This window comes from Trematosphaeria pertusa (assembly GCF_010094035.1).
Source record: "Trematosphaeria pertusa strain CBS 122368 unplaced genomic scaffold BU26scaffold_5, whole genome shotgun sequence".
Taxonomy (NCBI): Eukaryota; Fungi; Ascomycota; class Dothideomycetes; order Pleosporales; family Trematosphaeriaceae; genus Trematosphaeria; species Trematosphaeria pertusa.
The window spans coordinates 1879093-1890023 of record NW_022987216.1 but is presented as its reverse complement, the minus strand read 5'-3'; the positions used below and the strand labels follow the sequence as shown (position 1 = coordinate 1890023).

At 56.1% G+C, this 10931-nt stretch overlaps 6 protein-coding genes across 6 annotated transcripts; 2 read left to right on the top strand and 4 right to left on the bottom strand.

Annotated features, from left to right (window-relative positions):
* Positions 1-257: 257 nt before the first annotated feature.
* BU26DRAFT_603692 (uncharacterized protein) lies at positions 258-1762 on the top strand (the record flags this gene model as incomplete). The annotated part of the gene is made up of 2 exons (XM_033835449.1): positions 258-280; positions 371-1762. Exon 2 carries the CDS (start codon positions 545-547, stop codon positions 1760-1762), a length of 1218 nt encoding a protein of 405 aa, XP_033686238.1. The 5' UTR covers positions 258-280; positions 371-544.
* Positions 1763-2205: 443 nt separating this feature from the next.
* On the bottom strand, positions 2206-3125 carry BU26DRAFT_423552 (uncharacterized protein; the record flags this gene model as incomplete). The annotated part of the gene is made up of 2 exons (XM_033823517.1): positions 2206-2648; positions 2786-3125. 2 exons carry the CDS (start codon positions 3123-3125, stop codon positions 2206-2208), a joined length of 783 nt encoding a protein of 260 aa, XP_033686237.1.
* A 487-nt stretch (positions 3126-3612) lies between these two features.
* On the bottom strand, positions 3613-5178 carry BU26DRAFT_423066 (mannose-6-phosphate isomeras-like protein; the record flags this gene model as incomplete). The annotated part of the gene is made up of 5 exons (XM_033823492.1): positions 3613-4592; positions 4643-4880; positions 4927-5018; positions 5076-5096; positions 5148-5178. The coding sequence occupies 5 exons, from the start codon at positions 5176-5178 to the stop codon at positions 3613-3615; spliced, it is 1362 nt and encodes a 453-aa protein (XP_033686236.1).
* A 209-nt stretch (positions 5179-5387) lies between these two features.
* BU26DRAFT_481806 (uncharacterized protein) lies at positions 5388-7418 on the top strand. The gene is made up of 4 exons (XM_033825746.1): positions 5388-5589; positions 5865-5928; positions 6002-6421; positions 6751-7418. The coding sequence occupies exons 1-4, from the start codon at positions 5479-5481 to the stop codon at positions 7230-7232; spliced, it is 1077 nt and encodes a 358-aa protein (XP_033686235.1). The 5' UTR covers positions 5388-5478; the 3' UTR covers positions 7233-7418.
* A 175-nt stretch (positions 7419-7593) lies between these two features.
* BU26DRAFT_517941 (ARF/SAR superfamily) lies at positions 7594-9339 on the bottom strand. Its single transcript, XM_033828706.1, has 5 exons — positions 8792-9339; positions 8556-8711; positions 8264-8410; positions 8085-8200; positions 7594-8031 (listed from the first exon to the last, which is right to left on the bottom strand). Exons 1-5 carry the CDS (start codon positions 8883-8885, stop codon positions 7993-7995), a joined length of 552 nt encoding a protein of 183 aa, XP_033686234.1. The 5' UTR covers positions 8886-9339; the 3' UTR covers positions 7594-7992.
* A 230-nt stretch (positions 9340-9569) lies between these two features.
* On the bottom strand, positions 9570-10929 carry BU26DRAFT_517940 (glycosyltransferase family 8 protein). The gene is made up of 3 exons (XM_033828705.1): positions 10738-10929; positions 10255-10690; positions 9570-10203 (listed from the first exon to the last, which is right to left on the bottom strand). Exons 1-3 carry the CDS (start codon positions 10775-10777, stop codon positions 9747-9749), a joined length of 933 nt encoding a protein of 310 aa, XP_033686233.1. The 5' UTR covers positions 10778-10929; the 3' UTR covers positions 9570-9746.
* Positions 10930-10931: the final 2 nt, after the last annotated feature.

Genomic DNA, 10931 nt, shown 5'->3' with positions numbered 1-10931 from the left:
ACGGTTCACCGTCAGTTTCTTGAGGGTCTCCAAGATTATGTTTCCAGAGCGTGGTGGTTAACAAGCTGGAAGCCCCGCAGGACAACGCGTGGACTCACCCGAACCGTTGCCCGGACTATATTTTTCTGAAGGCTTCGAAGAAGAAGGCGACGAGGCAGCACAGAAGAGACTTGACCGCCATGTTATCCGGGCCGCGAAGCGGTTTCACCCAACCCTCGTGGAGCCTCTAGTCCAAGCTTTGCGCCCCGAACACTATGAGCGGAAAAGAGAAGAGCAGACGGTACGTAGATCACCCTACATATACCAAGCATGGTTTTGCATCATGATAGCCGCCTTCACCTCATTTGCGGCTCTTACTAATGCGTACCAGGCAGTGAAGGTGGGCGAACCGCCGTTCACCACAGCTGCACCTCCCGAGGAGAATAGGCCCAACAATCAGCGTCAAAGCCCCGAGCCGGACCCAACAACCGTTGGTGTTAAAGCTGCTGAATCCAGCCAGACTGGGCAATCCGAATCCCCAGAAGACCGTGCCAACTGCGTTCTCATGATGGCCAAGATCATGTACGACGACCCAGACCTCCAAGACGGGCAGACACCTCCGTATTTCTTCGAGCCTTTGAACAGGCCTCGCAGAGATTCAGGCCTATCTTTCCTAAGCCAGCTTGTGAATCACAGCGCCGTCCCACACACTTCTCTCTTTGGGCCTTTTGTCGGCGGAGGATCCGCAGGTGGAGCAGGTCAACCGCCGCGCAAGCCATCTGGGGGCGACAACAGGCTTCCGCCCCCTTCTCCGCCCGCACCGGCAGACGAAACAGAGGACTTCGAGAGATATCCGCTCGACAGAGAAGCTATCGAAGCCCTGTTGGATCAGCCCTACTCCGACAATGACAACCCGTTTCTTCCTACCGAGGCGACAGCAGCACTCCCGACTCTTGAGCAGAACGAGAACGAGAACTCTGAGACTGTTGCAACTCCCACAAGACGCGGCACCACACTGCGCCGTATCTTAGCAAGAATGCCTAGTAGGCGGGGCAAGTCGTCCAGCTCCCGTCCACCAACCCACCCAACCCACCCGGCGCGCACCAGAATCGATCAAAAGAACAAGGAAACTGAGCGCAATGGAAAGGGCAAGGAGCGAAAGGAGGGGACAAAGGAACAACATGCAGCACGTCAAGCTGAGGAGCGCACACACCTCATCCGATTCCTCACGACCATGGACCAACAGGTCGTAGACCGGTATCGTCTTGAGACTCTGAGCGGACGGGAGCGTCTGCTGGCGCGCAGGGGCCAGCTTCGAGAGCACGTCCTGCTGCGGTTGGCAAATCTAGGCGTGCAGCCATATGAAGTTCGCGACGACGTTACTTTCCAGGCAGCTATTTTGCTTGTGCTGGAGGTGGAGAGGCTGTTGCTACCCCAAGTTCGAGAGCGTGAGTCTGCGGCGAGGGAGGCACAAGACAGGGTAGCCCAGGCGGACGAAGCCCAGGAGAACATAGCCCAGGAGAGCAACGCCCAGGAAGACGAATCCCAAGAGAACGACGCCCAAGAGAACGAGCCCCAAGAGAACAAGCCCCAAGAGAACGAGCCCCAAGAGAACGAGCCCCAAGAGAACGAAACCCAGGAGGACGAAGTCCCCGAGAATGACGCCGGCGAGAGCGAGCGGCATAATAGGACGGACAGTGCGACGGACAGCGATTCTAAGAAGACGTTGCCCGGAGGCAATATCGGTTTCGGGAGGAGCTTCAGGTATGCTGACGCAGCTTAGCGGTGGTGAAGGCGAAGCGCTTCTCAGTGGCTCGTATGGATTGGGGTCGGCCGGATGTCGAGTTCCCTCGTCCGCGGATTTTGCAGGTCTTCTCGCTGCGATATGTGGTTTTGCAGTCCCTTTCTGCAGCGATATATCATAATTGGCACACTGTGTATTCGGTTAGTTCTTGGTAGTTCCGTTGCAGGAAAGAATGCAATTCTTCACACCAAGTCTTGGGATGCGTGTTGCAGATGCTATGTTCAATTAGACGGGTATCTCCATGTGCCAATCCGACATGTCTCCCCATCTATGTGCAATCCCATTCCAAGCTATGCCCAAGCTAAAAGGGATATCCCGCTGAACGCCAGTGCTATGCATGTCTGTAAAAAAACCAGTCTTCTTCTCCCAGAGTAGAAGTCTAAAACTCCTTAGCAGCCTCTCCATCACCAGCCAAGCCCATTTCAAGGCCTCTCCCCCTCTTCCTCATCACTGCTATCCGCCCTCTCCTCCCACCCCGCTAACCGTCTCAACACCCTATTCTCCTCCTTCAACTCCTTAATCTCCGCCTTCAGCGGCCGCTCCGCATCCGCCTGCAACTTCAGCGCGCTCCTCGCGTACTCGGCTACCCGGCCCAGCCCTGCCTGCCACTCTGCGTGCTCCAGCCGTAACTGCATCGACGTGTTGCGCTCCTGCTCGAGCAGCGCTTGGTAGTGCTTGTGCAGGGAGAGGATGGCGCCGGTCTGGGCGTAGGCGTAGGGGTGCACCTTTTCGACGATGGTTTTGAGCGCTTGCTCGTACTCGGTGATGACGGAGTGCAGGGCGGTGTTGGTGCCGGAGAGGTCGGTGATGGCTTTTTGCGAGGCGGAGAGTTGGGATTGGAGGGTGGCGAGTTCGGCGGCGCGGGCTGCTGCTATGCGTACGTCTCTGTTAGCTTTCACATCGTTGCCGGTTTCCATTTCTTGTGGTGGTGGTGGTGGTGGTGGTGGTAGTGGTATCCGAGGGGCGAAGCAAGCAAGAGGAAAGGGGAAGGCTCCTACATACCATTCAACTCGCCATTCACCTCTCTAATCTCCATGCCCCCAACGCCGCCCTCCTCCGCAGCCCTTGCCTGGATAGCCTGCACGCCGTTCACAATGCCCAGCGTCTGCGCGCGGTTCTCCTCCAGCACCTGGCTCAGCTGCTGCACCACGCTCCACAGGTGATTCATATCCGTCTGCTGACCGCCCGACGGTAGGCCGTTGACCATCGGTATGCCGTTCTGCTGTCCGCCCGCGCCGCCCATGCCGTTTGGCTGCGATCCGGTGGGCGAGGGGTTCGGCGAGGGAGCGGCGCGCGGCATGTTGACGTTAGGGCCCGAGTCGAGGAAGGAGAAGTTGTTCATGGTGGAGGAAAGTTTGCTGGACGGAAGCTAGGGACGGGGTTGGAGCGAGTCAGCTGCTTGTCGCAAGTACGTAAAGGCGGGCCGTGGGTGTGCAGCGTGCTGGTAGGCTAGCTGTTTCGGCGTGGATTAGATTGTTTGGCGGCGCGGACGGGGTGATTGGTTGTGGATTCGCGGCTCGGTTGGGCTGCGGTGTGGGTATGCGGGTGAGGTGGCTCCAATGATGCGACGTGTACCCGCAGCTTTTCACTCGCTGAGGAACGATTGATCGTGGATATAGTCGATCTCGAGATCTAAGAGCTGAGGGCGTTGCTGGAAAGGCATGGTCCCGCCGAGGATATCCCGAGTGGTTGTCCGAATATGGACTAGCGCTATGAGCCTGATTGGGTTCCCGAGGTCCGGCCGATATGACAGATGCTATTCGCTCAATTATACCATGATATTCAGATGTCTATGCTGCCCACATTGACTTTTGATTTCTCTCATGACTTCATAGCTTCTGCTCATGATCCTCAAGCTCGCAGAATGCCTTGAACGTCACCATGCCCTCTCCATCCTCTGCATCTGCCTCACTCTCCAAGACGACTTCAGCCGTAGCACCAACAAAGAAGACGTAACCCTCTTCGATTTTCTCCTTCTTTGGCCCGACACTGATGGTGCCCTTTCCCTTCGTGCAAAGGACAATGCTTGGTCCTTGAATGGGATCGAAGGTCGCCTTTGCGCCCGATTTGTTCAAGGCTGTCCGTACGACGGCAAATTCGGGAATCGGCGGGTCGTACAATTTGCTAGAGGAGTTCGAGCTGTAGGCGGCAGCATTCAGAGTGACGTAAGGGTAGTCGGTTGGGTCCATCTTTTGCTCACTGATCGGGGCATAAGAATATGTTAGCATAGTAGTCAGCGTGCTGACATCCTTGAATTTCGGCGTGAAGCCCGCGCGAACAACGTTATCGGACGACGCCATGCACTCGATGATGTCGCCGGAAAGGTATGCGTGGATGTCGTCCGCCTTGAGGAACATCGCCTCTCCGATCTCGAGCTGGACGTAATTGAGGAAGAATTGCACGAACAGGCCGATGTCAGCGGGGAACTCGTCGTTGAGGCGGATGACAAGGTCTGCGAGCTCCTTGCCGCCGTTTGTGGGACCTCCCTCTCCCGCAAAGCTTGCACCCTCCGTCTTGGCTGCTTGGAGAAGCTCCTCGGTTGCAGCTGCCAGCGCGTCCTTGTCCGCATTCATGAGTTTGGTGAATGCGGACTGTAGAGCTTTCTTGTTTGCCTGCATGTCCTCTTCCTTGTCTGAAGTCTCCTTGCCTTTAACAGTATCCTCGAAGTTCTTCGCTTCCTCTTCCCCGACGAGCTTTCGGAACGACGAGACATGCTTGAAGAAATGTGAGATCTCGGCGAGGGGACGGAAACCGCAGAGTCCGTCGAAGGGGGTGACGGCAATGGTCATTTCCGGCTTGTGGTTGTCGTCTAGCTCATGTTTAGCTACGGTTGCAGACTCCGCAAGCTGTTGAACTGACCTGGATAGTTCTTGGGGTCTTTCGCATGCAGCTGTTCAGCAAGCTTCTTGTTTGGATGGGCCTGGATACTCAGGGCCTTATTGATGGACAAGACCTTGAAGAGGAAGGGCAGTTTATTGCCATAGCGCTCAGCAATGTCCTTAGAAAGAAGCGCTTGGTTATCCTGGACTAGGTCCAGCAGCGTTCGTTGGGTTTCGAGGTCCTTGGAAGGTAGCGACGGGTGTGTTCCCATCCATAGCTAGCAGAGTGAGCAAAACGCTATTGATTGCGAGCAAGCAACGCACCTCAGCGTAGGGTTTCTCCTCCTGAATGGAGAAGTCGCTCGATGCCGTCGCAGCAGCGAACTTGGCGGCAGCAGACGACTTGCCAATCTTCCCTTCGCATCTTCAGCATCCAGCTCAGACGTATTTTTCCAGGCGGGGCTCTGACGTACCCCAGTCGTAGCTGTTGACGCCTGCACAGTCGGGTCAACTTGTAGAAGCCAATTGATTCGGAATATAATTACCGCATTGGAGCCGGATAAGAGGGACCTGCATGACCATCTTGAAAGCCGTCCAGAGAATTGGCAAGCGAAGAGTTGCGGAGCTATCAAGACGTCTTGACCACCCCGCGTTGTGGGGTTGGAACAAGCAGCGGCTAGTAGCCACAGCTAGCCGCTTGTGGCGTTAGCTTTCTCGCTAAGTTGCCTGCTGTGAGCCTTCCCAGCGCCGCAACGCTCGACCAACCCTCACCCTCCTCCCGAGGTCATCAGCGACCTGCGCTCGTGCCCTTCTGCTGTTGCGGAAGCGGTAGCAGACAGAGTAAAGAGCGCGAGCAGCTACCCTGGCTCTGTCAGGATGGCAGCGCGCAGCAGGCCGCGAGCAGGCCAACTTAAAGATGAGATCGACGAGGAACGGTCACTGTGGAACCAGATACGGGCCGACGGTCGGCGGTTCGATCAGCTTATGGTAAGATGGCATCCCGTTCTGACTCCGAAGTATTTCATCCAAAGTCTTCCCTTTCAAGGGCTCTTCCCTTTTCATTTCCACTCATCCCCATTCGCGGCCGCTCGCCTTTCGTCTAAACGCCGTTTGGCGCAACTATCATGTAGAATGGCCGCCCGTTATGGATCTGCCCTATTCCCAGCCCACAGCTCAGGGGCTCATTCCTGGAGTCTCTGGAGCAGTCTGAGCCCCTTCGCCACTTTGATTGAAGCTTTTACGAGTGTTTGCTGACTACGTAGGCACGGTCCGATGAACTTCAGAAGAAGATAATGGAGCTCGATGCAGAGCAGGCCGCTCGAATAGGTATGCAGGCTAGACTGAATGATGTCCAAAGATCTTGCGCACCACCCAAACGGAAGCTAATCCAACCCTCCAGCGCGCGGCGACTCCCCGTCTATGCGCATCGACGCCGAGCTCGACCAGAACCTCCGCGAGAACATTAAACTCAGCGAAGAAATGCTCACGCTCATCAAATCCGAGCGCGGAAACGACATCTGCGAGCAGCTTAGCATCCTGTCCGCGCTGCGGTCCGCCGACACCGACAGCTCGGCATCACGTGCCACCACCGTCGGTAAATCCCAGCGCGACCGCCAGAACAAGCGCAAGCTCACCGATACGATCGACGACCGGGATAGCATCGCAGCGGACAGCCCCGTTGCGCCAAGCCCAAAGATCCCCGGCAAGGACCGGCTTATGCAGAAGTCGGGCGGGAGCAGGGCGGGATCGGTGCCCGCGGCGCGGGAAAGCAGCGTCAAGGCTGAGGAAGATAGCGAGCATGTCAAGGGTAAGAGGGCCCGTTCTTTTACGACTTCTTCCACTAAGAGGGGCGGTGCTCATTGAGAGCTTTTTCCTTGTCGCTCTCCTCGGAGTTGGGCGTTGTTTTCCCCGTTTGTTTGTATCATGCGATGCGATACCCCTCTGGGCGGACTTCTGCTTTCTTTTCCCAAGGGTTATTCAGGAGTCTCTTCTCTTAGCTTCCTCCGCTAGTGTATTGCGAACGGGCCGCAAGAGACCCCAATTACTCCTCCCTTGACTTCAATCTCTCCTTGTCCTGTATCCTACCTATATCCTACTATCTCTCCCTCCCTTCCCCTCCTCTCCCGCTAACCCAACCCCCACCCGCAGAGACAAAACACCGCCTCACCGTCAACACCGAAGTCCTCTACCGCAACACCAAAAACCGCACCTCCACCACCGAAGGCGAAGGCATCCTCTGCCGCGTCACCTCCGTCATCGGCGAGGGCAAGCAGCGCCGCTACGAGATCATCGACTCCGACCCCGACCCCCCCACGCCCAGCATCCCCTACCGCGCATCGGTCAACCACCTCGTCGCCATCCCGTCCCCGGCGTCGAATCTCACGCTGCCCGATCTGCCCCCGAAGCGCAATGTGCTGGCGCTGTACCCCGGGACCACGACGTTCTACAAGGCGGAGGTGGTGAGTGGGTGGAGTGGGGGTGGGAAGGCGGCTGGTGGGGTGAAGAGGGAGGATGCTGCTGTGGCGGCGGAGGGGAGGGAGGATTTGGTGAGGCTGCGGTTTGAGGGCGAGGATGAGGTGGATCGCGAGATGAGTGTGGAGAGGCGGTATGTGTTGCCGGATCGGCAGTGAGGTGTGTTGGTGTTGTTGACGCGACGTTGGGTTGGATTTTTTCTAGATTGATCTTCGGTGATGATGTTGGGTAAGATGTTGGTTGGGTTGCATGTATGGTTGGTTGGTTTGTTGGCAAGATCTGGAGACCATGTGAGAGTGCATGTGGGGACCACATACGGGGAAGGCGTTGGCTGTTGATAGGATAGTGATATTGATATTGATAATGCTATTGCTTGCAACTTGCTGTTCGGGTTTAAGTGGCCGCACTTTTGTTACGTCTTCGCCCTTACCCGAACTAAATGAATCGTGGCGAGTATAACATAACACGCACCAAATCTCGTCGTGTAGACAATCAACGCACACAATTCGCAAACCAGGTCCATGGTACACATATCCATATAATCATCTATTCCTATTCAGACAAGACACGCTTACCCGATTCGCAACTTTAGAATACCCAGCTCAGCGCCAACATCTACAAGAAAAAAAAAGGGGGAGTTTCGTGCGACACAACAAAAGGCAGTCCAACCAAACCGAGGGTATCTCCACCCCGCGCTCACTCAGAATCAAGAAAAGAAGCGAAGAAAAAGGTCCGGGTCGACGAGACGCCGGGATACAGGCATTAGAAAGATATAAGGGGGAAACGAGGGTCCATTACAAAACCAGCCAACCGGGAACGGAACCGGGTATATGCAGAACAATGGGGAAGGCTGATGCGGCATGCAGTCGTACAGATGGAGAGGAGACGGAGGATCGAGGGAGGGAGTGAGCGCGGGTTCTATTTGGGAGGGAGCTTCACGTTGTTGGAGAGCCATGCCTGTGTGAGTGTTAGCAATGCTGGGCTGAGAGAAGTGAGGGGGATGGACGAACCAGGCCCTCGAAGATGCCCTCTCCTGTTGTCGCGCAGCTGGGCTCGACTTTCCAGACGTGATCCTTTGCGATCTTTTCTAGCTGGAGCTTGTCCGAGACTTCCTTCGGCCGCATGGCTGTCCTCAGGTTAGCCCATTCCTGTGACACTGGCAGGCAGTATTGTATGATATCGCACACACCTCCTTGCAGATCCTGCTTGTTTGCAAATACCAGCAGCAGCGCATCCTTCATTTCTCGGTCCTGAATGATGCGCGCAAGCTCCGTTCGCGCCTCGTCGATGCGGTCGCGGTCGTTGGAGTCGATGACGAAGATGAGGCCTTGTGTTCCTGTTCGCGCGTCATATTAGCCCGCCATTCCCGATATGTATACGGGACTGCGAAAGAGGGGGATAAGATACGGAAGGCTGGTCGGGTGCAACTTGGTCTGCACTCGCTCGCCTACCCGGAACCGAATCGCGCCCCAACAACATACCAGAGAAGTAGTGTCTCCACAGCGGCCTGATCTTGTCCTGGCCTCCGACGTCCCAGACGTTGAACTTCGTATTCTTATACGTGACGGTCTCGACGTTGAAGCCGACGGTGGGGATCGTGGTGACGTCCTGGTCGAGCTTGAGCTTGTAGAGGATGGCTGTACCCATGCTGTCAGCAATTGCCTCTCTCCGCATCAGGTATGGAATGGAGGGGCATGGAAGAAACGCAGAGACGTACTCGTCTTCCCGGCAGCATCCAGCCCCAGCATCAACAGCCGCATCTCCTTGGATCCGAAGATCTTGTTCATCATTTTGGATATTGACGCGCCCATGGTGTCTGTCTGTATCGCGCCCCGCTATGTCAGAAGGACTGTGAGCCGTGTTCGACAATTTCGATCTCGCTCGCTATCGGCGTGCGGTGAGGAGACCAGGCAGTCGCGTCGACACGGTGTGCTGTGGGCTCGGCGCGGTATTCAGGACGCGTGCGTGATTGACTCTTGCGCGAGAGTTCTCGAGACAAGTCCGCTGGAAAGGGTGCAAGAAAAGCCGTTTCGGTCAACGGTCGCGTGGGGAGGGTGTGGGAATTTGAAGGGCGGGCGCACCTCCGCTGGTTTGAATGAGGTAGAGCTTCAGGGTGAAACAGGCCAGGCGCGGTGCAGATCGGGCAGCCAACCGAAGCCTCCGAGCGCCAACCACCAACGCTCTGAAACACATCTCGCTGCTCCCTCGAAAAGGGGCCAAATTCATACCCCATTGAAATTGCAAAGTCGAGTTTTTGAGTTAGGGAGCGCACCTGCAGCACAGCCTGCAGTAGTGTCTTGTCGTGCAACGAGCGGTTTGTGATACACGTCGCCGCTAGGGAGTAATCTAACGCTGCAGGTACGCGCGAGCTGCTCCTGAAGCTGGCAGCTGGCAGATGCGCGGTGGCACAAGGGCAGCTTTTGATGGCGCATTGGAGCGGTATTACGAGCCGGGATAATGAACATGATCAGGGGTCATCTGGAGCGTCGAAACAAGTGTTTCATGTGGGAGATAGATTCAGATCATTTATCAAATGTCGACTCATCGCATGCATGCCCCTTGGATTCGCCCAATGCAGACTTGCGCGCTGAAGCAAACCCTCCAACCCTCCGTCTATGTCGATGACGAGTACATGCAATTAATCAAAGACTCCCAATAGTTTGTCTCTGGAATCAAAATCCGTCACCGATCCCCCGCTTCGTCTCCTCGACCAGCCTTTCCAGGTTGTAGTCCCACCACCACTTATGGCTCTCCTCCTCGTGGTTGCCCGACTTCTCGTCCCACGGCTTCGGACTCAGGATGTAATGTATGTTCTTCACCTGGTCGTCCCTCCAGATCTGGGCATGTACGCCCTGGTGTCTCAGCGTCTTCAGCGCGTTGTAGATGTACGGTAGCGCAACCCAGCGTCCATGGAACACGTCGCCGAGCAGCGATTGGTCGGCGAAGTCGTAGTTTACGGATGTTTCGTGGGCGAGTTGGTCTGATATAAGCTGGTAGACCTCGGTGGAGGGATTTACGACTTGCAGGCCGCCGTTTGGCATTCCGAGGCCGAAGGTTGGGGAGGCGCCTTCCTTTTGTGCTATGTCCGGGGTATCGTGTTGCGAGGTGAATGCGCAGTTCTCGGGAACCCTGCGAATGCATCAGTGAGTCATCCACTACCTTTCTTAGAGCCGTGAATACCAGTTCTTCGGATAATGCGGCTTCTTGAGCGGATTGCACACGCAAGCATGGCTCGCCGCGAACACCCTCTGACCTTTCCCGCCCATGGTCGACGGATCCAGCTCCATTTCCATAAGCTCGTCCATGTTCTTCAGCACCAGCATGTCCGAGTCCAGCTGCACCACGCGGTCATACTCGGTCAATGAAAAGGGCGTAAGCTTGCTCCAGCAGTCGTAGAAGCGCGGATCGTTCGTGAAGTCCTTGTGCAGTTTTGGGAGCAGATACTTGACGTGCTTCTTGGGGATTCCGCGAGCCTCGAGCGCGGCATGGCCTTCTGGGGGGAACGTGTCGGTGTAGAGGGCGATGAGCGGGTACTTGGACTTGTGCTTCCTCAAGCTGTAGTCGAGTGTAAGGAGGCCGGCTAGGTACGCGGTATTCGTGATCAATGTCGTCCACACTGCGACTGCGTCGGTAATGGCATCTCCATGCTTGTCGCTAACTCACCTCTCTTGGAGTCGCCAGCGGGGTTGTCTTCCTGTGTCATGCTTGGTATCTACTACCCAACAAAAGTGAGTGGTGATGTGATAGGGTTAGTGCTGAGGGTTAGCAATACAGCAAATATGTAAACCAGTCATGGCGGCACAGGTGAGTGCCTGGAGTTGGAGTGGAGGGGCCATCGTTGCACGCATCCAAGACTC